The sequence below is a fragment of the Exserohilum turcica genome (assembly GCF_000359705.1).
Source record: "Exserohilum turcica Et28A unplaced genomic scaffold SETTUscaffold_13, whole genome shotgun sequence".
NCBI lineage: Eukaryota > Fungi > Ascomycota > Dothideomycetes > Pleosporales > Pleosporaceae > Exserohilum > Exserohilum turcicum.
In genome coordinates, this window is record NW_007359948.1 from 120,925 (window position 1) to 145,133 (window position 24,209).

General features: G+C 53.7%; 9 protein-coding genes across 9 annotated transcripts; 5 read left to right on the plus strand and 4 right to left on the minus strand.

Moving 5' to 3' along the window:
* Positions 1 to 3,715: 3,715 nt before the first annotated feature.
* On the minus strand, positions 3,716 to 4,143 carry SETTUDRAFT_105494 (uncharacterized protein; the record flags this gene model as incomplete). The annotated part of the gene is made up of 2 exons (XM_008024775.1): positions 3,716 to 3,942; positions 4,002 to 4,143. 2 exons carry the CDS (start codon positions 4,141 to 4,143, stop codon positions 3,716 to 3,718), a joined length of 369 nt encoding a protein of 122 aa, XP_008022966.1.
* A 1,384-nt stretch (positions 4,144 to 5,527) lies between these two features.
* Positions 5,528 to 9,339, minus strand: SETTUDRAFT_147312 (uncharacterized protein). The gene is made up of 6 exons (XM_008024776.1): positions 9,310 to 9,339; positions 9,084 to 9,210; positions 8,702 to 9,028; positions 8,023 to 8,648; positions 6,128 to 7,972; positions 5,528 to 6,079 (listed from the first exon to the last, which is right to left on the minus strand). The coding sequence occupies exons 1-6, from the start codon at positions 9,313 to 9,315 to the stop codon at positions 5,564 to 5,566; spliced, it is 3,447 nt and encodes a 1,148-aa protein (XP_008022967.1). The 5' UTR covers positions 9,316 to 9,339; the 3' UTR covers positions 5,528 to 5,563.
* Positions 9,340 to 9,627: 288 nt separating this feature from the next.
* On the plus strand, positions 9,628 to 12,090 carry SETTUDRAFT_37632 (uncharacterized protein; the record flags this gene model as incomplete). Its single annotated transcript, XM_008024710.1, has 1 exon — positions 9,628 to 12,090. The coding sequence occupies one exon, from the start codon at positions 9,628 to 9,630 to the stop codon at positions 12,088 to 12,090; it is 2,463 nt and encodes an 820-aa protein (XP_008022901.1).
* Positions 12,091 to 12,390: 300 nt separating this feature from the next.
* Positions 12,391 to 13,353, plus strand: SETTUDRAFT_105409 (uncharacterized protein; the record flags this gene model as incomplete). Its single annotated transcript, XM_008024777.1, has 1 exon — positions 12,391 to 13,353. The coding sequence occupies one exon, from the start codon at positions 12,391 to 12,393 to the stop codon at positions 13,351 to 13,353; it is 963 nt and encodes a 320-aa protein (XP_008022968.1).
* A 743-nt stretch (positions 13,354 to 14,096) lies between these two features.
* On the plus strand, positions 14,097 to 14,795 carry SETTUDRAFT_26324 (uncharacterized protein; the record flags this gene model as incomplete). The annotated part of the gene is made up of 1 exon (XM_008024664.1): positions 14,097 to 14,795. One exon carries the CDS (start codon positions 14,097 to 14,099, stop codon positions 14,793 to 14,795), a length of 699 nt encoding a protein of 232 aa, XP_008022855.1.
* A 320-nt stretch (positions 14,796 to 15,115) lies between these two features.
* SETTUDRAFT_104988 (uncharacterized protein) lies at positions 15,116 to 15,982 on the minus strand (the record flags this gene model as incomplete). Its single annotated transcript, XM_008024778.1, has 1 exon — positions 15,116 to 15,982. One exon carries the CDS (start codon positions 15,980 to 15,982, stop codon positions 15,116 to 15,118), a length of 867 nt encoding a protein of 288 aa, XP_008022969.1.
* A 229-nt stretch (positions 15,983 to 16,211) lies between these two features.
* On the minus strand, positions 16,212 to 17,646 carry SETTUDRAFT_147322 (uncharacterized protein). Its single transcript, XM_008024779.1, has 2 exons — positions 17,473 to 17,646; positions 16,212 to 17,418 (listed from the first exon to the last, which is right to left on the minus strand). The coding sequence occupies exons 1-2, from the start codon at positions 17,487 to 17,489 to the stop codon at positions 16,371 to 16,373; spliced, it is 1,065 nt and encodes a 354-aa protein (XP_008022970.1). The 5' UTR covers positions 17,490 to 17,646; the 3' UTR covers positions 16,212 to 16,370.
* Positions 17,647 to 18,244: 598 nt separating this feature from the next.
* On the plus strand, positions 18,245 to 20,390 carry SETTUDRAFT_175884 (uncharacterized protein; the record flags this gene model as incomplete). Its single annotated transcript, XM_008024780.1, has 4 exons — positions 18,245 to 18,361; positions 18,416 to 18,480; positions 18,532 to 18,662; positions 18,718 to 20,390. 4 exons carry the CDS (start codon positions 18,245 to 18,247, stop codon positions 20,184 to 20,186), a joined length of 1,782 nt encoding a protein of 593 aa, XP_008022971.1. The 3' UTR covers positions 20,187 to 20,390.
* Positions 20,391 to 20,686: 296 nt separating this feature from the next.
* SETTUDRAFT_167700 (uncharacterized protein) lies at positions 20,687 to 23,665 on the plus strand (the record flags this gene model as incomplete). Its single annotated transcript, XM_008024781.1, has 5 exons — positions 20,687 to 20,770; positions 20,811 to 21,272; positions 21,346 to 21,867; positions 21,919 to 23,220; positions 23,345 to 23,665. 5 exons carry the CDS (start codon positions 20,687 to 20,689, stop codon positions 23,393 to 23,395), a joined length of 2,421 nt encoding a protein of 806 aa, XP_008022972.1. The 3' UTR covers positions 23,396 to 23,665.
* Positions 23,666 to 24,209: the final 544 nt, after the last annotated feature.

Below are 24,209 nucleotides of genomic sequence, written 5' to 3' on the forward strand. Positions count from 1 at the left end.
CCAGTTCTTGCCTAAAGGCTGGCCATCTCGTACGCGTAGTAGTTTTTCTGCCATATCTGCTACTTCACATAGACGGGGGGCAAATCCTCGCGAGTCTAGGTCAAGAATGTATCGTACGATAGTTTGCTCTTCAGATTTAGTTAGCTTCTGGCAATTTGGCTGCGTCGTAGGTCGAAAGGTGATTCCTTGAAGCCGCCGAGAGATCTGCTGATGATGGACGTTATAGGCTGCTGCAGCGCGTCGAATGCTCTTAAACTGGCCTGTACGATAGGCCTGAACTGCTAGAGTAAGCCTACCCTCTTGCTGAGTAAATATCACGTTCTGTTGTTGAGGCATTGTCTTTCGTACGTGAAGTTCGCGATGCCAAGAAAAAGTGGCACTCTCGGTGGGGTGGCACTCTCGGTGGTGGAATACGTTATAGCTTCGTACTATATAATAAATTAGAGCTTATTAGCGTAGCTGCTTTACTCATCATAAGTAATTAGTAATGCTAGGATTTTTTACTGGCGGCTAGAAACCTTTACCCCATTTCTAAGCCTAGTGAGTATTAGGCCATGGAACTGTGATCTGTGCAGCTTATACTGCCCTTGTTACCCCACCCTCAACAGCGCCATCTTCGTAATAGCCGTTAGTTCGATCATATCCCTACTACCAATCTACAGGCTTCTGTATAAAATAATCTTGCCAAAGGTATTTGGTGGAGCGTATTGAATGAGATGGAGCTACCCAACCGAAACCGCCAACGCTAAACTGGTTCTATTGCACTCGTTTCTATTTTCTATAACTCGATACCTGTATCTCTGCGCGATTTATTTCAATGCAATTGCCATTGGTGCTGTATAAACATCATTCGGTTGATCTAGCTCTCGGGTTGATCTGCACCAAAATGACGCAATCTCGCTCTTCTCAGACCGCTCAGTCTCATGGGTTGGTTCATAGTGCGAGCCATCTACCTATCTTTTCTAGATGGTAATGCTGCGATTAGTATCGTCAGGAATGAAAGGAAAACACGACGTGGTCGTACTTAGTACTGCCTATGGTTCACGCGCGTTAGGCTTGCCTTTTGCGTGGCATGTGTAAAAGATAATGTCATGCGATATAATGTCCAGATTACCTTCATCGGTATTAGACTAGTACGTCAAATCATGTGTTTTCGCAACTGCATTGTTCTGGCCATAAGTGCCATTCTGCCTGCAGTCGCTCAAAGATTCCATGGCTAGTGTGCCTGCCATGACGCTGTATTAGGGTACGACTGGCAGATAACATCAAATGTCTTTCATGACATAGGTCCAGGTCTGATTGATCAGGACTATAAAACACGTGTATCCCACATGCACCTTACTGTCCTGCAACCTTCTCGAAGGAAATACTTGGGCTCAATCACCCCTAGTACCAATTACGCGCCCTCTCCGATATTGAGCTGATTAATATTTCCTACGATGGTAGCCAATCATGAGATTAGGCATAACTTGTTGCCTATTTCGATAGAAGATGGCACCCTGGATGGGTGTTGAAACTCCTATCATGGCCACGCGATCAATGAAAACTTATTAGTACCAACTCAATCACGATGTGCATGGGCCAGTGCAAGGTCATTTGGTCTGGGCTCCAGAACTTGGATAGCATTCATTTCGGCCTTGATAGGATGCATTTCGGAGGAATTGCAGTTTTTCTCGGCGGTAGTTGTGGAGTTTGATGAAAAGACGATGCGCTCTAGCGATCCGAGCGCCCTCATAGCCGGCGAGACACGCCGTTGAGGCCGTAAGAGTACGATAGATCAACAAGGCACACCCATGCCTTCTGTTACAGTAAATTATGTGAGCCTTGTTGAAGTTTCCGTAGATGTTGCGGTCAGGTAGAGCAGAACACACCAATTCGTAGGTAATGTAATCATTTTGATCTTTGACCAGGCAGGGCTACTAGGACTTTGTATTACTGACTCTTGAGTACTTGGTGTACTCTAGTACGCATAACTAAGTAATCTAGTTCCTTGGCACGATTAGATGATAACTATTTCCCCTGGGTGCGTTATTTAAGAAGAGGAACGAAGGAGACGATGATGATGAAGACGAAGAGGGTGGTGAAACCATCTAATACGAGTTTTCACATGATGTGCTTCGGCTTTCATAACCAATGTTTGCCGAAGTGTGACTATTAGTGATTGATGAAATGATTGTCTATGGGTACTCGGGTGGGGAATATGCAACGGAAAAGGATACGTGAAAGGTGTAGTTTCGGGTGCTAAACCAACTTAAAGCTCCATGTTCATCTGAAAATACGTTCAACGACAGCAAAGGTTTCTCTTTTCCAGTTCGTCTACTATTTGCTGTTTGGAAGATAGCCTAGTGACTCGAGCGATGGAGTCGCCTAGGAATATATGCAAGTAGAGGCAAGGGCCCCTTCGTATCCTTCGGTTCTAAAGCGTGCATTTAACCCGAAAATTGCCTATATATGCATCTGGACCAAAAGCAACAGGCTAGCACTATCTCGAAAACAAATAATCACTCATATGGCGATAACATATATAGATTGCTCTAGCCCGGCCCCCAAATATCAACTGTGCATTCTTGTCACATTCTGCCAGTTCTACCAACACTATTTTTGGTTTGGGCCACTCGCTACCTACCTACTTTCTTACCTACTTTCCTACCTACCTTGTTTCTCCAGAAGTCATGAAGACATCAATCCTTGCTCTTGCGGTTCTCGCTGCCCAGGCACAGGCAATGACATGCACATGGTACAGTTCATGTGATAAACATGCGAAGAACTGTGCGCCAGGTACGGGCAATAGCTGCAAGTGGCTTGACAGGAGTGTCCCAAGTAAAAATTGGTGTGCTGGGGTAGGACCAACTGCAGATTGTCGCGGCAGTGGTGATTGCGTAAGTGGACCAGCCATAATGACTTTTGTTACCATGTTTCCTAACTCTTCTCAGGTCGGCTGTACGACGGATGACAACGGCGAGACTACATGTGATTGGTGCACTATCCGGTGCTGCCTGCCTTAAAGTACGTTGCTACTGGCTAGACATGTCTCGTTCATGTACATTGTTTCCAACACGAGCATTGAACTCGTGATAAAATACTAGATTCAATCTTTTTGGGGAGGTGCTTTTACCGCCTCACTTGTATAGAAAAAACTATTACCTTGATCAGCAATTCCATGGCAATTTTCATGCTGAAGAAGACTTGATTTCGCAATGGCGGCTGTAAAGCCTTAGGTAGATGTGTGCGTGCAAACACTCTCCGGGGTCCATACGGTTCAAGGACCCTTGATATTAGTTTAGGCAGTGGACTCTCCATCTTACTCGTCTAACAGCTGTTTAGGGCACCTACACAGATGTATAATATCAAGATATTGCTTCATGGCAATGCAAAAGCAAAGCACTAGACATATTTGGAATGAGTTTCAGGGAGGATTGATGAGGCGGGAGCCCAAGGAGCATGGCCGGTAGTGTATCAAGACATGGCGATTTTGGTTGCATCACGTGGGTCGAGGGAAGGTCGATGTCATGCTTTTTCATTCATGAATCTCGTAAAGTACCCGTGTGTTGACACTAGCTCCATGGACCCATGCCAAGACACGGCCAGTATAATCAGATCTGAGTAGTGTAATGTTAGTACTAGAAAAGGCCATTCATGTAAAGAGACAAAAGTACATACACCCACCCGTTGCTCAAGACTGGTTGTCACAGACGAGCTTACTCTGGTATACGGGTCAGTAAAACAGGTCATTGCAGTGTCCAGGTAGCAGATGCATACGGAAGTAGAAGTTGCCATCCTGGTTGCTGATGCGCTCATCCAGGTTGATGTCGCGGTACTGGGGGTTGCCGTCTGCGTCCATCAAGGTAGCGCGGAGGACGGCGACGTTGCTTTCGCCCTCAATGGAGAAGGTGATGTCTTGGGCCGAGTCGGAGAAGTTGACGCCGTCCCAGGCAAAGTTGCCTGCATTGCATGCGTCAGTACAGAAGCCTTGTTGCAGGAGACGTCAAGGCGTTGGTTACCATTGTCGTTGCCGATGCACTGGTTGAGGTCGATCTCCGAGTCGTTCCAGTTGCCGTCAGCCGTCTGGAGACGAGCCCGGAGGATGTGGCCGTCATCGAGGCGGATGTCCTCGGCGGAGTAGGAGAAGGATGAGTAGGACATGATGGGTGGTGTAGCAGGGGGGTGGTTGTGGAGACTTGGAAGGGGAGGGTTGCGGAGGGTTGCGGCTGACGAGAGGAGGCTCTGGGCTTTATATGTAGGCCCCGGTGGCCGACAACCCCGCTGCAACAAGTGAAGGCAGCGAGACCCGTCACGCTAAGGAAACGACGACGACGGCGCCGCAGCTCTCGAGCCCCACTCTTCGCGATTGTGCATGCACATGTGCATTGGATGCCAGGCGCTGCGGGGATGGTGGGCTAGAAACGCCGGCCGGTTTACATGGTTGGTTGGTTGGTAGGAGCAGTCGTAATAGTCGCAGCACATATACGTACTTGGATGTGTGCATGGACAGGCCAGGCGGCTGAGCAAAGGGGCCGATGAGGCCATGCAGTCGGCGTGGGCGGCGGCGACGGTGGTGGTGGGGGGAGGGGGAGGGCAGAGGGGAGAGGGGAGAGGGCCAAGACATCAACATACGTAGGTAAGCGCCCCGTGGCTGGGTGTGAGTGGCTTGAGGCGAGTGGCGTGACTGGCGAGTGGGGCCGCGTGCGTTGTTTGCCATTGGCCACCTCGCGTGCCAAGGCGTCGTCGTGGTCGCAGCCCGTCGTGGTATTGGCATTGCTATTGCCATCTATCAGCGTCGTGGCTGTGAATGTCCATGTTGCTGTGCTTGCTTGGATGCGGGGTCGTCGGTGCTCGGCAGCTGACGGCATCTAAGCAGCAGCAGCAGCAGCAGCAGCAGCGGTCGCAGTCGTACACGCACGAGCAGCTCCAATGTGCCCACAGCATCCATACATGTACAGCAGCGCATTTGCATTCCCCATGCCTCCCAGCAAGGCGACGGCGCCGAGGTCACGGTCGAGAATGAGAGAGACCAGACGAGACGAGAGGGGTCCGGGTGGCGACAATCCATGTGCGTGCATGCAGGGTCGGCACTAGCGCCACGCTAAACTGGTCCGGGCCGCCCCTTCCCCACCTCGACCGGTCCCTCCTGGCAGCCCAACACTAACACTCCTGCTCCATCACCATGAGCATAAAATGGCTCGTTGCGCTTCCATGCAGAAGAGCCATTATGCCGTGCCGCTTGAAACACTGACAGTCGCAGCTGCGGCCAAGCCACGCATAAGCCCCATGGCGAGGCTCTGCTCGCCCACGCACCGCCCCGTGTTTCCTGTCGGCAAGAGCCTGGCACCTCAGCAATCACAGTCGTAGTCGGTGGCGGTGCAGACATCCACGGCCCATCATACATACCACCATGCAACAACTGCATTCTTCGTTGCAAGCAACACGCACGCATGCCAATCACACCGCTAGAGCGCCTTGTCACGGGACTACATTGTGCTGCAGCATCCAGTACAAGGCCATGTTGATTGCTTGGAGCATACATCTTGTCTTGTCAAGGCCAACCACTGCTACCGTTTAAACATTATAGCACGAACCCCCCACTGCTTACCGTCTTCCACTGGCGCACAGGATGCGTGTCCTCTAGCTCCACACACCACCAAAGCACCTCCTTTGTCTTCTCCACTTGTCCGCTCTCCTCATAAGCTCTAGCCAATGCGTACCAAGCCTCCGAGTAATCCCAACCACTACCAAGCTTGGTCAGATTCGACAGTAGCCCAAATGCCCGATCGCGCGCCGCGAGCCGAGTCAGCTGGGGTGGCAACAGCTGGTTCCCGGCCCCAGGCCTGTGTGAACTAAGGTATTGTGACTGCGAAATCGACGGGCTTGCTTGGATAGACGAGGCCGACGACGGGAGACATGGAGACAGCGCGTCGGCACCATCCGCAGGCTCCAGCGCCAGCGTTTCGTTATACATGTCTAAAAGTAGGTTTGCCAGGCCAACGATACCCTCTGGATGATCGGGAAAATGCTGAAGAGCTCGCTCAAAATCTGCCCGGCCTTCGTGTGCAAGCGATTGTGCAACCAGGAGTTCTCCACGCTTGGAAGCCTCAGCAAATATCTGGCAATGACAGTCTTGATTACTTACCGCAGCGTATGCATCACCCCACAGTTCTTCCACGCTCTTGCCACCACCCCACCCTTTGTCTGCAAGTGCCTTGGCTGTCGTCGACTCTGCAGAAACCTCTGCTTCAAACGTCTCGACCAACTTGAACGCTTCCGCCACGGCCTCTTTCGCATCCTGATACATGTGCGCTCTTCCGTATAGCCCAGCAATGAAGATCCATATGCTGACGAGTAGCGAAACCTTTTGTCGCCGTTCTTGCACCTTGGAGAAATAAGGATCGGGCGGCACATAATCTGCGCGCCGAACTCGCGACGGGAGACGCGTGTCTTGCCTAGGCGGATGCTCTGCATGCCCCAGTGGGGGGGCTGAGTGGTCTAAATTGTGTTGGATAGGCCGCAGGGCTCTCTCGCCATTGGAATCCATAGTGCTAGTCGGCACCGAAGAGCCATCCGTTGCGCTTTCGGGCAGCGGCGGAACTTCCGGGATAGATTCTCTACCAACACTCGTCGAACGCGGCTTGTGTAGTTTGTTCGGGCTCGACGTAACGCCAGCTTGGCCATCATCCTGCTTGTGGTGGAACAAATGATGTCGGTGATGAGAGCCTGCATCAGTCGCGTTTTCGTTGTTGTTGACTTGGATGGCTGGGCCCTGGTCTGCTTGCGTGGTGGCCGTTTTGGAGCTGACAGCGGATGCATTGCGAGCAATGTTTTCCTGCTGGGTCCTGACCGAACCTCGCCCACGGAAGATGCTTCCTCGCCCAGTAGCCATCGCAGTCTTCGGGGGCGCTAGAGCTGCAGGAGGAGTCGGTGGTTTGATCACCTCTGCTGCTGGGTCACCAAAGAGTCGGCCATATAAAGCAAGCAGTTCGTCACATCCATCTACCGCAACAGAAGCACCGTCGGTGATTTCGAGCAGGGTTAACTGCGTGATCTTAATCTGCAGGATGTTGTTCTTCTCGAAGCGTTCCATGCGGTCCACAACACCCGAGTCCGGGTTGCCGTGGCCAGCAGCGTCATTCAAATGCTGGCTACGGTAGGCGCCAGAATCACTACCACCAAACAAGACGGCAGGATCCCCAAATTGCTCAAAAGCGGCGTCACAAGCTCGCTCAGCAGCAGCGAAATCAGATCGTGATGTCAACAACAAGGCCAAAAGGTGCCAGACTGGTATCAATTTGCGCTCCCGGCCGAATTCGCTGGCAATCCCATCAGATAGAACCCCATCGGCGCTGAGTGCTGTGCCTTTTGTTGCCGGGGAAAGCGCACGCTTGGCGACCTTGATTGCACCTGGAATATCCCTTGTTTCGGCCAGTGTCAAAGCCAGCGCATAAAGAGCTTCCACGTTGTTTTCGTCACCCAGGCTTGGTGCAAGTGCCTTTCGAAGGTACTGGATGGCTTTGGCTTGGATGTTGGAGCGTGTTTCGACCTCGTACGTCAGCCGCGCCCAATGAGCTTGACTGACGCCAATGGCACAATAGGCCGCTGCCAGTGCTGTAGGCTCGACTGCAACGACAGCCGAAGTGGTAGTGCCTACGTCAGATGTCGTTCGCCGGTGCTCTGCCTGCTCGAGCCAGTGCTCCATACTGTGGCTAATCTCGAGGGCCTTCTCGGCTTCTTTCCTGTCTCCCCAGCGGCACAGCATTCTGATGGCTTCTGCGGACGTTCTCAGCACCGTACTATCATCGTCGATGCCGGCTTCCAATTCTCCAGTCTTCTCTTCACGATCCTTGTTTCGCGTGATGATCTCTACGTAGGCGTCGTAGGCCTTGTACGCCAGCTCAGGCTCGGCCAGGGACGCGTGCACGACGAACAGGTTGCGCAATATTTGCGTCGAGTGATATGTCTTGGTAGCTGCACGATAGAGAATCTGAGCAGAGTCAGTACGATGTCATGAAAGGGGAACATCAGAAACCTCACATCGAGCACGCCCCGAGCAACACCTTCTTTGCCCCCTTCGCCAAGATCCTCGTCTGTCCACGTTGGGCCACAGAGCAATCGCCAATTGTCCATGACCGAGTCCACCCACGATTCGACTTCGTGGTTGGTTTCGCTGGCCTTGGGAAACTTTGTCTCCTTGATCAACAAGTTCTCGTACACCGCCTCGACTCGCTTCAGTTCTGCCCGCTGCCTCAGTCGCATGTCCGATTGAGGGTTGGGAGAAGGCTTCTCTGCAAGTGCCGGCGTAGTATCGGGCTCGTATGGCAGATTGCGACGCAGGATTGTCGACAGTGAGTCGTAGTATGCCTTCCATGCCAATCGGCGGTGTCGTGCAGCGTCATCGGCCTCGGAAGCGCTGTTCTTGGAGGCATCCCAGAACTTGGCCCAGTAACGGTACGTGCGTAGAGCATCAAAGGCGTTGATGCTCTCACCAGTGTCGGCAGACTGGTCGGAGAGCTGGCAGAGGCGGACAATGGAGTGCTCGCCCCACATGTGGAACTGGGCTGATTCGGTGTTTGGTGTCGAAGTGCTGGATAGCCAGGGCATGATGGACGAGTAGGCCGTAACTGCCTCGCCAACTGCGCCAGTCTTCTCGAGTGCGGAACCTGTACACATTAGCCTCGGGGGGTTGCTTTTGGGACGAGGCTGCGCGTGTTACCTCGAAGAAACGTCCCCTTGACGAGGCACACCCTAGACCATCCATGCAGTGTGCCTGCCTCGCCCGACAGCTCCGTCGCCACTGCCCCAAAGTCCTTGGGAAGCCGTTCGACTGTCAGGCTGGGCTCGTCGAGGACATAATGCGTCCATCCAAGGCAGACGGTGGCCTGGAACGCATCCTGCTCGTGGGTTCCTTCGTCGTCGATGGCGGTGAGGAGGGCGGGGACGATGTTGGACAGGCCCGTCGAGGCCGTCGAAGAGGCCGTCGAAGGGCGCTGGGAGCTGTAGGCAGCTATCTGTGCCTCGGAGCGCGCTGTAAGCGTGAGGCCTTGAACTGGCGTTAGCCCTCACAGAGACCAAACTCATCGACGGGCTCTGCTGACATTTGCGGTGCGGCGCGTGCTTCTCGACCTTCCTGCACAGCTCGGGGACGTCGCTCCATCGCCCGGCGCATCTGGCCTCGTCCAATTGCTGTATGTAGCGCTTCGCTTTCTCGTTCTCAGGGGCGTTCTGTTCTGCTGTAAGCTACCGGCGCGGAGCATGACGTTGCTGTGCAAGTGCTCTGCGCCCTGGACCGGCCAGGCCAGGCAGAGCAGCACGCGGACCTACCACCATGGTGCTAAAGATACGCCTTTGGCACTACACAAAGTCGCAATACATGTACAATCATGTTCGAGTAGCAATAGGTGTACTGAATGCGCCCATGTCTGCCAGGGCATACCACATGTCACTGGCCAACGGCAGCGTTGGTCTGCACCCAGCCGGGCTAGCGGGCCCATCCCTGCCGCCCCCCCCCCTTGGCGCCACCCGGCCCGACCTTAACTCCGACGTGTCGACTTTTTTTTGCTACCGTCTGTCCACCCCGGCATCGCAGCTTGTGCATGGCCAATTGTTCAAATCCTTCCCGGCAGACAGGAGCATCCCGCCATGGCACCCGTGTCCTCTGAACTGGCGACGCTGCGCGCACTCAGCTTTCGCATCTCGTCCACGCCAACGCCTCAGCTCCCTCCACACGTGCCCGCTATAGCTGCATCCCTGGCCTCATGCAGGTCCATCCTCTCCTCGCCCCAGACCTCGGGCACCAAGGCGACATCGTCAGAATACTCCGTGGCCGTGCACAAATACCGGACCCTACTATCGACTCTGCTCCAGGACCGAACTCCCCATGGAAGATGGTGCGCCGTCGTCTTGGTCAAAGCCACCATTGAGGTCGGCGGCTGGGAAACTCTGCAGAAGAGCCTGCCCTGGGTGCGCCGTCTCTTGGGATTCCTGACCAAGCCCGACCCGCCGTCCTTGAAGAAGCTGTGCGTCATCACTCTGACGCGCATCTTCTCCCTGACCAGAGAATATCCGACCCTGGTCCGCGAAATCACCACGCCTTCGCTCACGCCTTTCATCCAATCTGGCCTGCAAATCGCCAATACGCCCTCCACGCCGGGCTCCTTGTTGCAAGTCATTCTGCAGAGTTTCAGCCAACTACTGCCGCGACATCCCACCATTTTCCGGTCATATCTCAAGCAACTTCACCCGCTCCTGTCTCGCTTGATGGCGCCCACTCCATCTACCAAGATAAGTCAAGAGGAGACTGCCAGTGCCCAACATGCAGTCGCCTCCGACATTGCTGCCGCTGCGCGCCAGCTCTATGTACAGTTACCATATTGCGCACCAAAGGGCACTGCGGCCGAAGACTGGGCCAAATCAATCAAAACTGTTGTGAACAACACGCATCAGACTGCAGACGTAGTTTTCCGCGCTGTGGTCGAAGATTGGCAATCCAGTGCTCGTGAGGCACCCCTGGCCAATGCTCATACAATTGACGATGAGGTCCAGGATCTAGAGCCTAGCTCAGGTCTCCCGCCCTGGTCTGGCATTTTTGCTGGCGGTGAACGATTAGTGGGACTTTTGTATGTTGTCAAAGAATATTTAGAAAGCCCCACCTCAAGTACTGTGTATGTGAACATTGGTCTGATAACCGACTTGGTTTCGAGGATACTCTCCCTCACCATTCCGGCATCTTCACAGAAAAGCTTTCAAAACACCGTTCGCCTGAACGCCCAAGTGAGCAAAGAGGAGAGAGAGGCCCTCTGGTTGTTACTCCCAGAACTGCATGTCGCAGCAATTGAGGTGCTTCTGGCACTAGCGGACAGGTCGCAAGCAAGCACCATCGCACTGGATTCCATCATTGTCGACCAGTTGGTCTGGATATTCGGTGCCGAGAAAGACACAGTTCAAGTGAGGACAGCATGTTATGAGGCGATCGCAGTCCTACTGAAGAGATCAGGAGTCGCATTCCACAAGTCTACAATTGACTCTCTCTTGCCCCTGATCCGCTCATGTTGCGACGATCTGCTTCCATCCGTAGCAACCACTGGCACAGAGAAGCAGTCCCCAAACCAGACCAAGGCAAACGGCAACATCCAGGCACAGACTACCGCAAACGCCGACGCTTTTCTCAGTGCCTCTAAAGGTACTAGCAACGCCGTCACTTATTTCACGGGATTGGTGCAAGCCGCTTACGACCTTCTTCCCATACTTCTCACAAATATCCCTGCTCGATATCTGTCCGACTCAATGCGGGCTCGCCTTGACCGCACCGCCACTCTCACACAGCATAAAGAAGCTATGGTGGCTAGTGTATTAAACCCTCCGCCAAGCAAAAAGTTTGGCAAACCTGCAGCAAGCATTCTGCCACTGATGGCACGATCCTTCTCAGCTGAAAAGGGTGTTGAGGGCATGCTGAGGCCACGGGTGCCAGTAATCCGCCTAGGAGGTCAGGATTTGGATTCAGAAGAGGGGGGAAATGGCATAGATGTCGAAGACGACGACGAAGAAGAAGAAGAAGAAGAGGACGATGATGATGAAGAAGAAGAAGAAGTAACTAATCTTCAGACCCAAAAGGAACTAGCGGATGAAAGTTCAAGAGAAGACCTAGTTGAATTATTGAGAGAGCCTGCGAAGACTAGCACAGATATGAGGGACTTTGCTGTATCAGGTACGCTCAACGCTGGATTACCTGTCTCTGTCACTTCTAGGTCAACTCGAGCAGGCGACAGTACGTTACATGAGCCTTTCTCCAAATCTTTGGCGTCTAGCGACACGAAGCGTCCGATGAGCGACAAAGGTCTCCATTCGCCTTCAAAGCGCGCGCGAACAGATGAAAACGAGCCGCAGTCCACGCATCCCATACAGCCTGTCTCGGCAGCTCCAGACACTTACAAAAATAGCCTCATTCATGCGACTGCGTCTTCCACCTCAAATTTTACTGCCACCAGTACCGCGTCTGCAGTACCCAAGCTCCCGGATCCAGGTGAAGGCGGCGCTGATGACGACAGTGACGATGATAAGATATCGCTAGTGCTTGGACAGGACACAGACGATGATTCAGATTAGAAGTAATTGCTATTGTACAATCCCCACGTTTATGCGAGATTGCTATCCACAGTGAGATGGGGACTGCAAACGCACTCTGCGCACAGACCCTCACCGATATCCATAGTTGGTAGTACCATTCAACCCACGAGCATATTTTCAGTTACTCTCCACACTCCTATACTTGAAGTTGTTCTTCAATGACACGGAAAATTAACAACAATCGTTCACGAGCCGATCTGCCGCACTGCCAGGATGCCAAAAACGAAGAATGGGGCGGCCGCCGATGCTTTGCCGAAGAAAGCCAATACTGTCAAAGTTATGGCCAGGCGCATACCTGGTAGAACTGCTCCTTTAGCCACATTACATCCAACGACTGCCCGAAACCAGTGTCTGTGCCCCGACCCATGGGTCTCTCACCAGGATGACATAGTAGTGAACAGCGTCGAGGCAGGTACCGTGAAGCGAAGGGCGGGCGTCGGACATTACCTACACAAACTCTCTTTAGTCAAGGGCCATGCGCACATCTGCATAGACATTGATGAGTACCGCCGCAATAGGCCGAGTCAGTCAGACTCACCCGTTGCAGGTGATGAAGAGGGCGAAGTCAAGCAAGAAGATTATGACAACAACAACAAGCCCGAATATGGATGCCGCTACTTCGAAGCGCCCATCCCGCCTCATCGAAAAGAAGAATACAACTTCCACATCTACAAATGCACAGCTACCAACCCGGCCATTTTCCTCGCAATAGCACGCCTAGCACAGCGCAATCTTCGCTTCATGAACTTTGATTCTGCGATAAACCATCTTCCAAATCTACATCCCACCAGCCGGCTTCCCAAACTGCAACCAAACGTCACAGCGGAAAAAATACCACATGACCAAGAAGAGGGATTTCATGACCCAGTAACCATCATCTTCCTGCCGAGCTTCTATCACGACGGCAGACATGCAGTGGGCTATTACACTTTCTCTCCACCGAATTCCAACCGGGCATTAGACAAGTCGAAAGCGCTTATGCGTGGCTTCAAGCAAATTCTCTTCACACCTTGTAATGTGCAAGAATTGGAGGATCTCGGTTTGATTGCGTACGAGCCTTGTGTCGCGGGGCAGAGCCCGTCTAACAAGAAACAAGTGCAGAGTATTGGTGCGGCAGGTGGCAAGTGGTTCCGCTGTGAGGTAGTGGAGGAGTGGGATGATTGGAGTGAAAGCTTCGAGATTGTAGCGCGTGTTTGGCAAAGGAGATTGGAAATGTGCAATCCAAAGTCATTTGGGGTGTGAGAGGCGGGTGAGAGTGGTTGGAGATTAGTTATGGTGAGGAGGACCGTGAGGCAGATCAGGTTGGGGAAGCCTAAGAGACCTATTGCCCAATCTAATTGATTGGGGTTTATTTAACAATTGGGTCTTGGTGATAGATGATTGGTGAGAGGAACACAGTCTTCGCACAACGTCAATGGCTAGGAGATTCGGTAATCAGGATTACTCCCGTAAATGCTCATTTTTGATAATCGATGTCATGAGCCATTTTAAAGAGTGATATCTTTCATGCGTGGTTCACAAGTGGAGTACATCTGAGTTTGTGCTTGGGTCGCTATCTGGCTTGGGAGAAATAACATTCGTCCAACATTGTTACGTAGCTAAGGGTGACTCTGGATTTTATATACACCCGCCATCAAACCTACTTCATCTTCGCTGCGCCCTACTTTTGAATTTCTTATGGCCATCTAGAGTGTCTCTAGTTATGCCTAATATACCATACGACCATGACATTGAAAAAGACATCTAGTACCTAGACTCACCAGTCCCTCCTACACCGCCTGTCTCAAACAAGGAAATTTCTGCTTAATACTTTGAAAATGGCGTTAGTCAATTCAACTTCACCGTGAGTTCATATTACCCAAACGGCTCGACCTCGCCCTTTCGGCTCCTGTCCGCTTTCAACAATCTCTACTTTCAAATCGACTCGCACGCACCGAATTGCTATTCTGCTTTCTATTCAAGCCAACGGATAGATCAAATTCAACATGGAGACAGGGCCTCAAAGTATGATTGAGAATTGGCTCAATGCGCTAGAGTCTAGTGACTTCAAGACGGATGAAATCACGACCAAGGTGACTGCCAAAGGCCAAATCCACCCAACCACGCCACCGAGACGCGCAACAGTAGCGTGTGATGAAGCATCTCCAACAGACACATGTTTCTCTGGACCCAGCGTCTTCGATCCTGGTCTGCACAAGAAACCAAAAAATAATCAGCGGGACGATTTCTCCGACACAACCATCACAGACAACCATGGCCCTGATGCCGAGTCAAGGAGCTATGGCGAGTTCGAGCAAGCAATCGGACCACTACCCCCCAATCTCGACATAACTCACATTTCGCCCGACGACAAACTCGCAATTAACACGACAATCACTGGTCCAATTCACAATGCCAGTGAACCACGTCTCGTCTGGATAACTTCCTGTCTCCAATGCACCCTCGAAAACCTCCCGTGCTCACGTACCCATCCTTCTTGCACGCGGTGCCAGCGCAACGGCCACGCTGCCACATGTCTCCTGTACCGCCGGTGCTTCGCCTTTGAAGCCGGGGACCCAAACGGGCCCAGTGGGCCTGTTTTACTCAAGGTAAAAGGGGAAGATGAGGACATGTGGAAGCGGAAGTTAGATCTAGCACGCGAGCTGTGGGCAGGATGGTGTCTGAGGCAAGAGAGACGCAATTGAGTGTTGCCGAGGGTGGAGGGGGTGAGGGGGGGATGGCGGAGAGGGATGGAGGGAAGGGACAAGGGGAGGGAGAAACATCCAGGGGAGGGCGTGGGACGGTTATCGTATAAGGAGTTGGTGGTTGATGTGGATCCTTGAAAGAGAGATCCATGCAGTTATGAGGAAAACAACTGGGATCTGATTTTGGTTTGGCGTCGTAGGTGATATCGTCTTTTGGCTGGAAGGCTGAGAAGAAGGTAATCGTTCGGATGTGTTAAATACAAGAGGCATGCATTAAACATGCCATAGTATGGGTATGCTACTCGTTATGTACATCCGTCTCACAATCTCGCTGCCCCCTTACGCTCCCTCATCATCTCCTCTATCGCAGTTTCGCTCGTCATCAGAATACAAGTATCCCTCAAGCTCGGCACGCGATGTTTCTTATTCACCTCCTGGTAATCCTCGCTGGCCAACATATCCCTGAAGTGCAAGATACTAGGATAGTGCGCCAGGGCAATCTCATCCCAGTCATCTTTACCGCCGCCAGCCTCGCTATTACTACCAACACTACTCTTAGATGCTTTGGCGATAGACGCCCCATTTACATGTGTGGCGTTGCCGACTATCTTTGCATTGCCACCGTGCTTGGAGCCAATGGATTTTGCAAATGCGGTGCCGTACTTGAGGTATTCGTCCTTCATTCCGGGGTTGAAGGCGAGAAGATTGAACATGGACACTGCGCCTTTGCCTTCCTCGGCACCGCTGTTCACAAAATTTTGGATCCATCGATTCAACTCGTCGCTGAGTTCGAGGCTCTGGCTTGACAGAGTCGTTTTCTTGTGGGCGTGAGCTTGGGCCTGTGGTATGGTACTGGGGTCTGGATGCAGAAGCTTGTTATTCTTGGAGGAGAAATCTTGGATCAAGCGCGATGGAATGCCAGCGGTTACACTCCAGTGGTGTTGCACGTGCTTGGCCAGGTCAGAAGGGAGGGCGTCTGTGCCTGGTACGACGAGTAGCAGGTCCCAGCTGATGTTTTGAGCGAGCAAGTGCTCGGTGGAGAGCTTGGACGGGAGAATTATCCAGCGGATGACGCGGGATACAACAAGGGGGAATACATTGGACGAACTGAGCGCCGAAAGGAATGTCAAGAGAGGATTTGGCGTTGTGCAATGGAGGGACAGCAAATGGAGTGTGCAGAGAGGCATGTTGGTCAGTAAGTTACGATTGGCCCCGGGTTACACAAGTGGAAAGAGGTGAAGTATATTACTCGAGTGTCAAAGGGAATTGATGTGGTGTTCATAGGTTGGGATACATGACGTCAGAAACACACCTTTGCCGAGGCTCATGAATGCATAGGGAGAAGCGAATATGCGAATCCGAGGACACCAGGGATACTAGCTCTATAGAATATCTATGTTACACACAACCATTTCGGTTGCTTGCACTGCTACGAGTATTGTTGGCCAGACAGAACAGCTACACCCCCGTGATCACATATGCAGCATAGTCGATAAATCTCACAAGCTACAGATTTCTACTCGTGTATTGTGCGGTCACTTGCAGCCTGCTGATTGCAACTTGCTTCATCCATGTCTACTTCAAGATGCGTCCCTCAGCTGCCTCCTCAGCGTGCTGTCTGATGCGGCCCAGTAACTTGGCTTCATTTTCGACAATTTCTGGCAGTAGATTAAACAGCCTCTTCTGCCTGGGGGTCCAACCAAGCAGCTTCCTGGCTCTGATCGCCTTGCAGCGAGAGTTTGTCCCCCAGACAAAGCCACCAAATGGCCTCATCTCATCAGCTTGCTCTTTGGTGACCATGTCAATTCCTTCGTGGTTGATGAGCTTCTTTTGGAAGGCGATTTCGCCAATCTTGCGACCAACATTACCCCAGCAGAACTCTCCGCTCTCTGCAAAATAGTAGCCCTCCTTGTTCCAGGTAGCCTTTGCGCCAGCAGGAGACAGAGCAGCGGTTACCAATGCAAGGAAAATCTCGCTGAGATCTTGGACGTGAATCTCGGCCCATAGGTTGAGGCCCTGTCCGACGACAAAGCCCTTGGAGCGCTTCAAAGTTGACTTGGCCATCTCGTACACCTGTACACTGCGCTTGTTGTCGGGACCTCGGCCCGGTCCATAGATGCATGGTGGGCAAACAATGGCAGACTGGATGCTGCCGGCCGACGCCTGGTTAGAGCCAAGGATCATCTTGTCGACATTGCGGTGGATGGCTGCATCGGGAAGTTCATCGGTGACTTGGGTAATGTTGTCCCAGTCGTCCCAGATTTTCTCCCTCTTGATGCCGTAGGTGTTGTTGGAGAGGTCTTCGAAGGTAACAAGGCCCGTTCCCGAGACATGGATGAGATGAGACTTTTTCCCGCTACGAGCCATACCGGCAATGATGGCCTGTGCAGAAGCTACATGGTCGCAGTCGGCCAAGTGGAGAACAATGTCGGCGTTGGAGGCCTCTGTGGAAAGGAGGTCACTGTCGTCGAGCGTGCCATAGACGAGGCGGACCTTGGGGTATTGTGCAGCAACCTTTGCGCCTTTGTCGCTGTTGCGAACGAGAACGGTAATGCCAAGGTCTGGGTATGTGTTTGCAAGAGCATAGAGGACATCGCCGCCAATGTAGCCTGTGACGCCGGTGCTTGTGAATTGTCAGCAGGTGATGCAGCGTGAATTGAAGGCGCCGATGCGTTACATGAAGAGCTGTGGCATGCTGGGTGGATCTAGCGCTGTAAGGGCCGAGTCTTGTAGAAGATGGGCGGCCTGGCGGATGTGTTGATGTGTTGGTGAATGGACGTCATGATGGATTTATATATGTAGCTGCATGGCTGACAGGCACCACGACGTCAGGATGCGCTCTCGCTCTTTCCCAACCGTTGATTGATAATACACCCTGTGTTGTTGGGAATTACGAAGCAGCCATCTGATGAAGAATGAAGTCTGGCTGCAACTCAGGGCAGGTTACGTCTGCTGGGTAACCTGCAAAGGCAAACGCCGGGGAACTGGCAGGTTGCTGTGTTGGTGAGATGCCCCGCACACAGCGGGGTTGAGCCACAGAGGGCCCTTGTAGACGCACGGCATTAGTCAGCTGGTGGTGCCCGCGCATGGCCACGGTTTCTGGTGCACGGTAGGGGGATGCATGTGGAGGCGGCGTGTTCACAAGCAGCAGAGGGGCCGGATGCTGAGATGGTGGTGATGGCAGATGGAGGAAGAAGCATGGCGGGTCGAGGAAGGACGTAAGTATGCAGAGTACTTCGTACATGGTCGGCTTGGCGGTCGCGCTTGAGCCACGTCCTAGCTCAGCTCAGCAGCTGCCTCGAACTTGCTGTCGCTGTACTGACCGATGCAACCACACACCGCGTCGCCATGCAAGAGGGCGCAACACGACGACCTGGACACTCGGCCCCTCTGTGACAAAGCAGCGCAGCGCCCCGGAAGAACAAGACGCAAAAGAGCAACCCGCCCCCATGGACGTCATCCAGGCCGTCTCGGGCTACATCACCAAAATGGTGTCGGCCGGGGACAATGCGGCGACGGGCACGTCGGCGGCCAAGATGAAGATTCTCCTGCTCGACAACGAGACTGTGGGTTTGTCTGCTCCACCAAGCGACTGCATGCAAGCAACTCACCATGCACAGGTGCCCATTGTGTCGACGGCGACGACGCAATCCGCCCTCCTCAACCACGAGGTCTATCTCACCGAGTACCGCGCCTCTGCCACGAGTGACGCGAGCTATGGCTAATGCTACGGCAGCCGGCTGGACAACCAGAAACGAGAGAAGATGCGACACCTGCGATGCCTGTGCTTCGTGCGGCCCTCGCCCGAGTCGATCCAGGCCCTGATTGAAGAGCTGCGCGAGCCCAAGTACGGCGAATACAACATATGTACGTGTGCCCCGACGCACGCACGCTCGCGCTGGGCGCTTGCTGATACGGCTAGACTTCAGCAACATTATCAAAAAGTCGTCGCTCGAGCGCCTTGCCGAGGCAGACGACCACGAGGTGGTGCGCGCCGTGCAGGAATACTTTGCAGACTTTCTCGTCATCAACCCCGACCTCATGTCGCTCAATCTCGGCTTTCCAAACCACCGCATATGGAGCACGAGCCCAGACTCGTGGAACCAGGATGCGTTGCAGAGGTCGACCGAGGCCGTCATGGCGCTGCTTTTGTCGCTCAAGAAGAAGCCCCTGATCCGGTACCAGAAGAACAGCCTGCTGGTGAAGAAGCTGGCGACCGAGGTGCGGTACCACATGACGCAGGAGGACCAGTTGTTTGATTTCCGCAAGACGGACACTCGGCCCATTCTCCTAATGGTCGATCGCCGCGATGATCCCGTCACCCCGCTGTTGACGCAATGGACGTATCAGGCAATGGTGCACGAGCTGCTCGGAATACACAACGGACGAGTGGACCTGCGCCATGTGCCCGACATACGGCCCGAGCTCAAGGAGATTGTGCTGTCGCAGGACCAAGATGCCTTTTTCAAGAAGAACATGTACCTCAACTTTGGCGACCTGGGACAGAACGCCAAAGAGTACGTGGAGCAGTTTGCCTCGAAGCAGCAAGGGTCGCAGAAGCTCGACTCGATTGCCGACATGAAGCGCTTCATTGAAGACTTTCCAGAGTTCCGCAAGCTGTCGGGAAATGTCACAAAGCACGTCACGCTGGTTGGCGAGCTAAGCAGGCGCGTGGGCGAGGAGAGCTTGCTGGACATCAGCGAGCTCGAACAGAGCCTAGCGTGCACAGACAACCATTCCAACGACGTCAAGTCTCTGCAGAAGATCATACAGGACCCGAATGTGCCGGCCAACAACAAGCTGCGGCTGGTTGCTATTTACGCGCTGCGCTACTCAAAGACGTCGTCCAACTCGACGGCCATGCTGCTTGATTTGCTTGCCGTCGCCGGCGGGCTCTCGCGGCATCGCATCAACGCCATCACCAAGCTCATGACGTATCACGACTCGCTGCAGGCTACGGCGGGGGCTGGCGGAGTGCCTGACCTGTTCCAGGCGGGCTCCTTCTTTGGCGGTGCGCGAGACCGACTCAAGGGCTTGAAGGGGGTGGAGAATGTCTACACACAGCACTCGCCGCGGCTGGAAGCCACGCTGCAGGACCTGATCAAGGGCCGGCTCAGCCAGCAGATGTATCCGTTTGTAGAAGGCGGCGGGTCGACCAAGGACAAGCCACAGGACGTCATCATCTTCATGGTTGGTGGCACGACATACGAGGAGGCCAAGATGGTGGCGCAGGTGAATGCCAGTTCGCCAGGCGTTCGCGTGGTGCTGGGGGGCACGACGGTGCACAACAGTACGTCGTTCTTGGAAGAGGTCGAGGACGCGGTGGATTCGTGGCCGGAGCCGGCTGCGACATCAGCTGCAGCGCGGCTCAAGCGCGAGGTGGGAAGATAGTCGTCTGGTGACACGGGGGGGGATTGGGCACGACTACATGGCAAGGGCGCTTGGAGTCTGGCGTTGTCGGGCGTGGCGTGCGGGCAGGGCAGACATGTGCATGGGGCGATGGCGGTGCTGGGGCACATGCAGCCAAGGGCAGGACGGCAGGCGTGCGTGTGTGTGTGTGTGTGTATGTAGGCGGCGCATTAGGGCTGGATGCAGACAATCAGATGATGGGCCGGTACCTGCATGGGCGGCGGCGGCGGCGAAAAGTCTGCTGCAACGCCGTGGCAGCCAAGAGAGTCCCAAAAGAGTCACCCGCCGACAAGGCTGAACACGTGCCGCCTGGCCGCGCAGTGTTAAAGGCGCCGGGGTCGCTGCGGGCCGACTTCCGACTGCAACTGCCTGCTGCTGCTGCTGCTCTTTCTCCACCACCACCACCACTGCCGCCTCAGCCACCCTCACCCTCACTCCCCCCTCCCCTCGCAACCCATCCCCCCTCACCCCATGGCGCAAACATGAAGATCGTGAGACATGCCAGAACACGGTCAGGTCTTGCAGTCGCGAGTGGTCCGCCGCAGAAATCCACGCCCCATCAACTCGTGTGTCGAGTGCCGCACCCGCAAGTCGCGATGCTCCAAGACGCACCCATGCCAAAACTGCACCGCCTTCGGACGCGACTGCGTCTTCATCACGGTCCCTGAGAGCGCCGCGCGCAAGAAAGAGAGGGAGCAGCGCGAGCGCGCCCAGAGCAAGACGGCCGCCGCCGCCGTCTCGGTCCCAGATTGGACAAAGAACCTCCCCGTGCGCACCCAGAGCAGTGCAAGCGTCGCCGACGCCCATGACACGGCCAATTCCGTCGACACGACGACGCCCGGCACCCCGCCCCGCGACTACGAGTGGGAGGCCTACCAGCAGGACGTCGAGCCCGAGACTGACGCCTGGGAGCGCCTGCCTGCCGAGCCCGAGGTGACGCAGGACGATGTCTACGAGGATGAGAACGATGACGAGGACCAGATCGCCACGGATCTGACCATTCGCATCGGGAGGATGATCATCTGCGAAAATGTCACTGGATTCTTCCGTCCCCAATATGCCGAAGAGGTATTTTCTGCCCTCGCCCTGCTCCCCTGTCTTGTTGTTGTTACTTCCGAAGCCAAACTGAAATGTTGTGCAGCTTGGCAAGCTTCTCGGAGAGACGCACACGCCATCCTCGTCGGTCGCAGGCCAAAGGGCGTCGCAGTCGTCCGCCCTGTTGTCCGCGGAGCAGATGCCCTCTCTTGCGCCCTCGTTGAACTTGCTCCTCGGTGGCTCGCTGTCTCTTCGCCAAAATGACGAGGTAGACCCCCCGCAACTACCCACCAAAATGGAGGCAGAGGCCCTGCTCCAGCGCTATACCGAAGCAGTCAGCCCACTCGCCCATGTTTTGCATTTGCCGTCCTGTAAGCGCCTGTTTGAACGCTTCTGGTTGAACCTCGAGATCGGCAGCCCCAATCAAAACTCATGCACTGCCCTAATACTCGCTGTATGCATGGCTGCAGCTGCATCCGTCTCGCCTTTGCAAGCAAAATCGCAATTTGGCATTACAAAAGAAGATTTGTTCTTGAGGCTGCAGAAAGCCACTGAACGAGCCCTCCTTCGCGCCAACTGGGCAAAGACGTCCAATATACGCACTTTGCAAGCTTTGACCATCTACTTGGTACGTCATTGAACTACAATGCCAAGATGCAGCATTTGTTGATAATACCAGATACCCCTTTGCCGCGCCCAAATCTCTCGAGCCACCTCAGTTGTGGTGGGCGCGCTTGTCCGTCTGGCGCAATGCATAGGCATCCACCGTTTGAGCCATAGCTCAGCTAATAGCTTGACTCCTCTTCAACGCCATGTTCGGTCCCTGCTATGGTACCAAATCTGCTTTTTGGATTTCAAAACAGCAGAGGCACAGGGACCCCATCCATCCATCCGATCTGATGACTTTGACATTGCTCTGCCGCTCAACGTCGACGACGATGTCTTTGAGTTTGGCAGCTCCAGCTGGCAGCAAAATCCCACCTCCAGGAACGGGTGGTCAGATGTCACATTGTCACTGATAAGGTACGAATGCAATGAGATTCACCGTCTCATTTTCCGTGGCAGGATCGAGATGGATCGCAAGCACATCACCCTGCACGACCTACGCGCCCGTGTAGAGGCCAGGAAACGCCTGATACAGTCAAAATATCTGCAATACCTCGATGCCAACGTGCCCATTCAGCGTTATGCAGGTCTTGTTGCCACGCTGCTCATGTCGCGCTGCGACTCGATGCTGCTCTACCGCCACCTCCCCCAAACATCCCTCCAGCCGCGCTCCGAATCAGAAAACCGACTCCGCGATGTGCTTCTCACAGCCGCCCTCACAACCCTAGAAATCGGCGCAACCCTAGACACACTCCCTTCCCTCTCTCCCTGGGCGTGGTACTCGACCACGTACCAGCAATACCACGCCGTGCTTCTCCTCTTAACCGAACTATACCGCACGCCCGACCTCCCGCGCAAAGAGCGCATGGCCACCATCATCGACCATATCTTTGGACATTGCTATGGCGTCGGCGTGCAGGAGCGCTGTTCGGATCTTCTATTTACTGTAAAAGAAAACCTAGAAGCCTTCTACGTGATGAAAGGGTTCAATAAAAAGCGTCAGCAAATCGCACCCCAGCAACATCCGACGCTGCAGCCTTTGACATCGTTTGGCAACCTAGTCACAAGTCCTGGCTTCGGCACGGGCCATCAGCATACACCGTCGTCATCAAATCTCCATGGCCAATTACAAAGGACGCCTACAAGTGGCACACTGGATGGCCTGAACGTGGATTTCGACAGCATCCTTGGGAGTCTGAACGGTGCGGGTGGGGCCGGCACAGGCGGTGGCAGCGCGGGACCAGACGATTTTGATGTATGGGCGGGCATGAGCGGTGCCGGTGCTCAGGACACTGGAGCCATTTTTGTGCCCGTGGATACAGGGGGGCATGCCGAATTCGGAACTGCGAGTCCGAACGGGGGTTTGCAGCAATGGGTACGTGTTTTCTCGGGTTTCTTCCTCGTTCTTTCCCCCTTTCTGTTGTGTATTTCTGGTCAACTGGTTATGCTGTGCATGTCTGAAAATAGCAAATTGCTAACAAAGTTGTTGTGTGAATCAGGAAAATTGGAATTTCCCAACGCCGCAGCCACAACAAAAGTACGAGCAGTAGTAGGCTTGACACGAAGCTGCATAATTCATGCAAGCCTCGCTTGGTCTTCTTCTCTATACACGTTTGCATAGTTTTGCGCAAATAGACTCGTCATGTTCTCTTACATAGAAACGAAGAAAGAAGAGAGAGAAAAAAAACATCACCGTCATAAAAGCCTAAACTTAGACACGAGGCATGAAAAAAGGGTTTCGCTTATTACGTACATGTGTAGGCCATGTGTGGGAACTCGGGGTATGTGAGTAGACGAAAATAGAAAAATACGAAGTTTATGTAAAATCAGTCATGGTCAGTCGATGAAGGCCCCATAGTTTGTGGTCCATGCTCTATTGCCTGGTGTGTTATGCAATGAATGTAACGTGTTTTACAAGCGAGCGCCGCGTACAAGCGAGCGCCGCACCCCACCAACTTTGTGCACCTCTCTCATCTCAATACATAATGGCTCAACGCAACGCTAGTCAGTTAGCTTTAAATGAAGTAGATATCCAGCTCGCTATATCCTCTATTGAATCTGGTCAGATATAGAGTAATCGCAGTGCTGCTGCTATCTATAACGTGTCAGAACAAACAATCCGCCGCCGACGCGTCGGCAAGCCTGCCCGACGCGATTGCCAGCCCAACTTAAAGAAGCTTACTAAGCTAGAAGAGCAGGTGATAATTGATCATGTACTTCATCTGGATCTACGTGGATTTTCGCCTACCTATGCAGCTGTGCGAGATATGGCTGATAGACTGCTGGCTGCGCGCGGCGCTGGCCAGGTTGGCGTCCACTGGCCGCGCAACTTTGTCAAGCGTACTGACAGTCTTACAACGCGTT

Bases quoted from the DNA above. Each gene is read 5' to 3' on its own strand.
- SETTUDRAFT_147312 (XM_008024776.1), bottom strand. The intron at 9,029-9,083 runs GTCAGCAGAGCC...CGCCAGTTCAAG, and splicing joins GCACGCGCCGCACCGCAAAT to GCCTCACGCTTACAGCGCGC. The intron at 6,080-6,127 runs GTAAGTAATCAA...GAGGCTTCCAAG, and splicing joins GGGGTGATGCATACGCTGCG to CGTGGAGAACTCCTGGTTGC.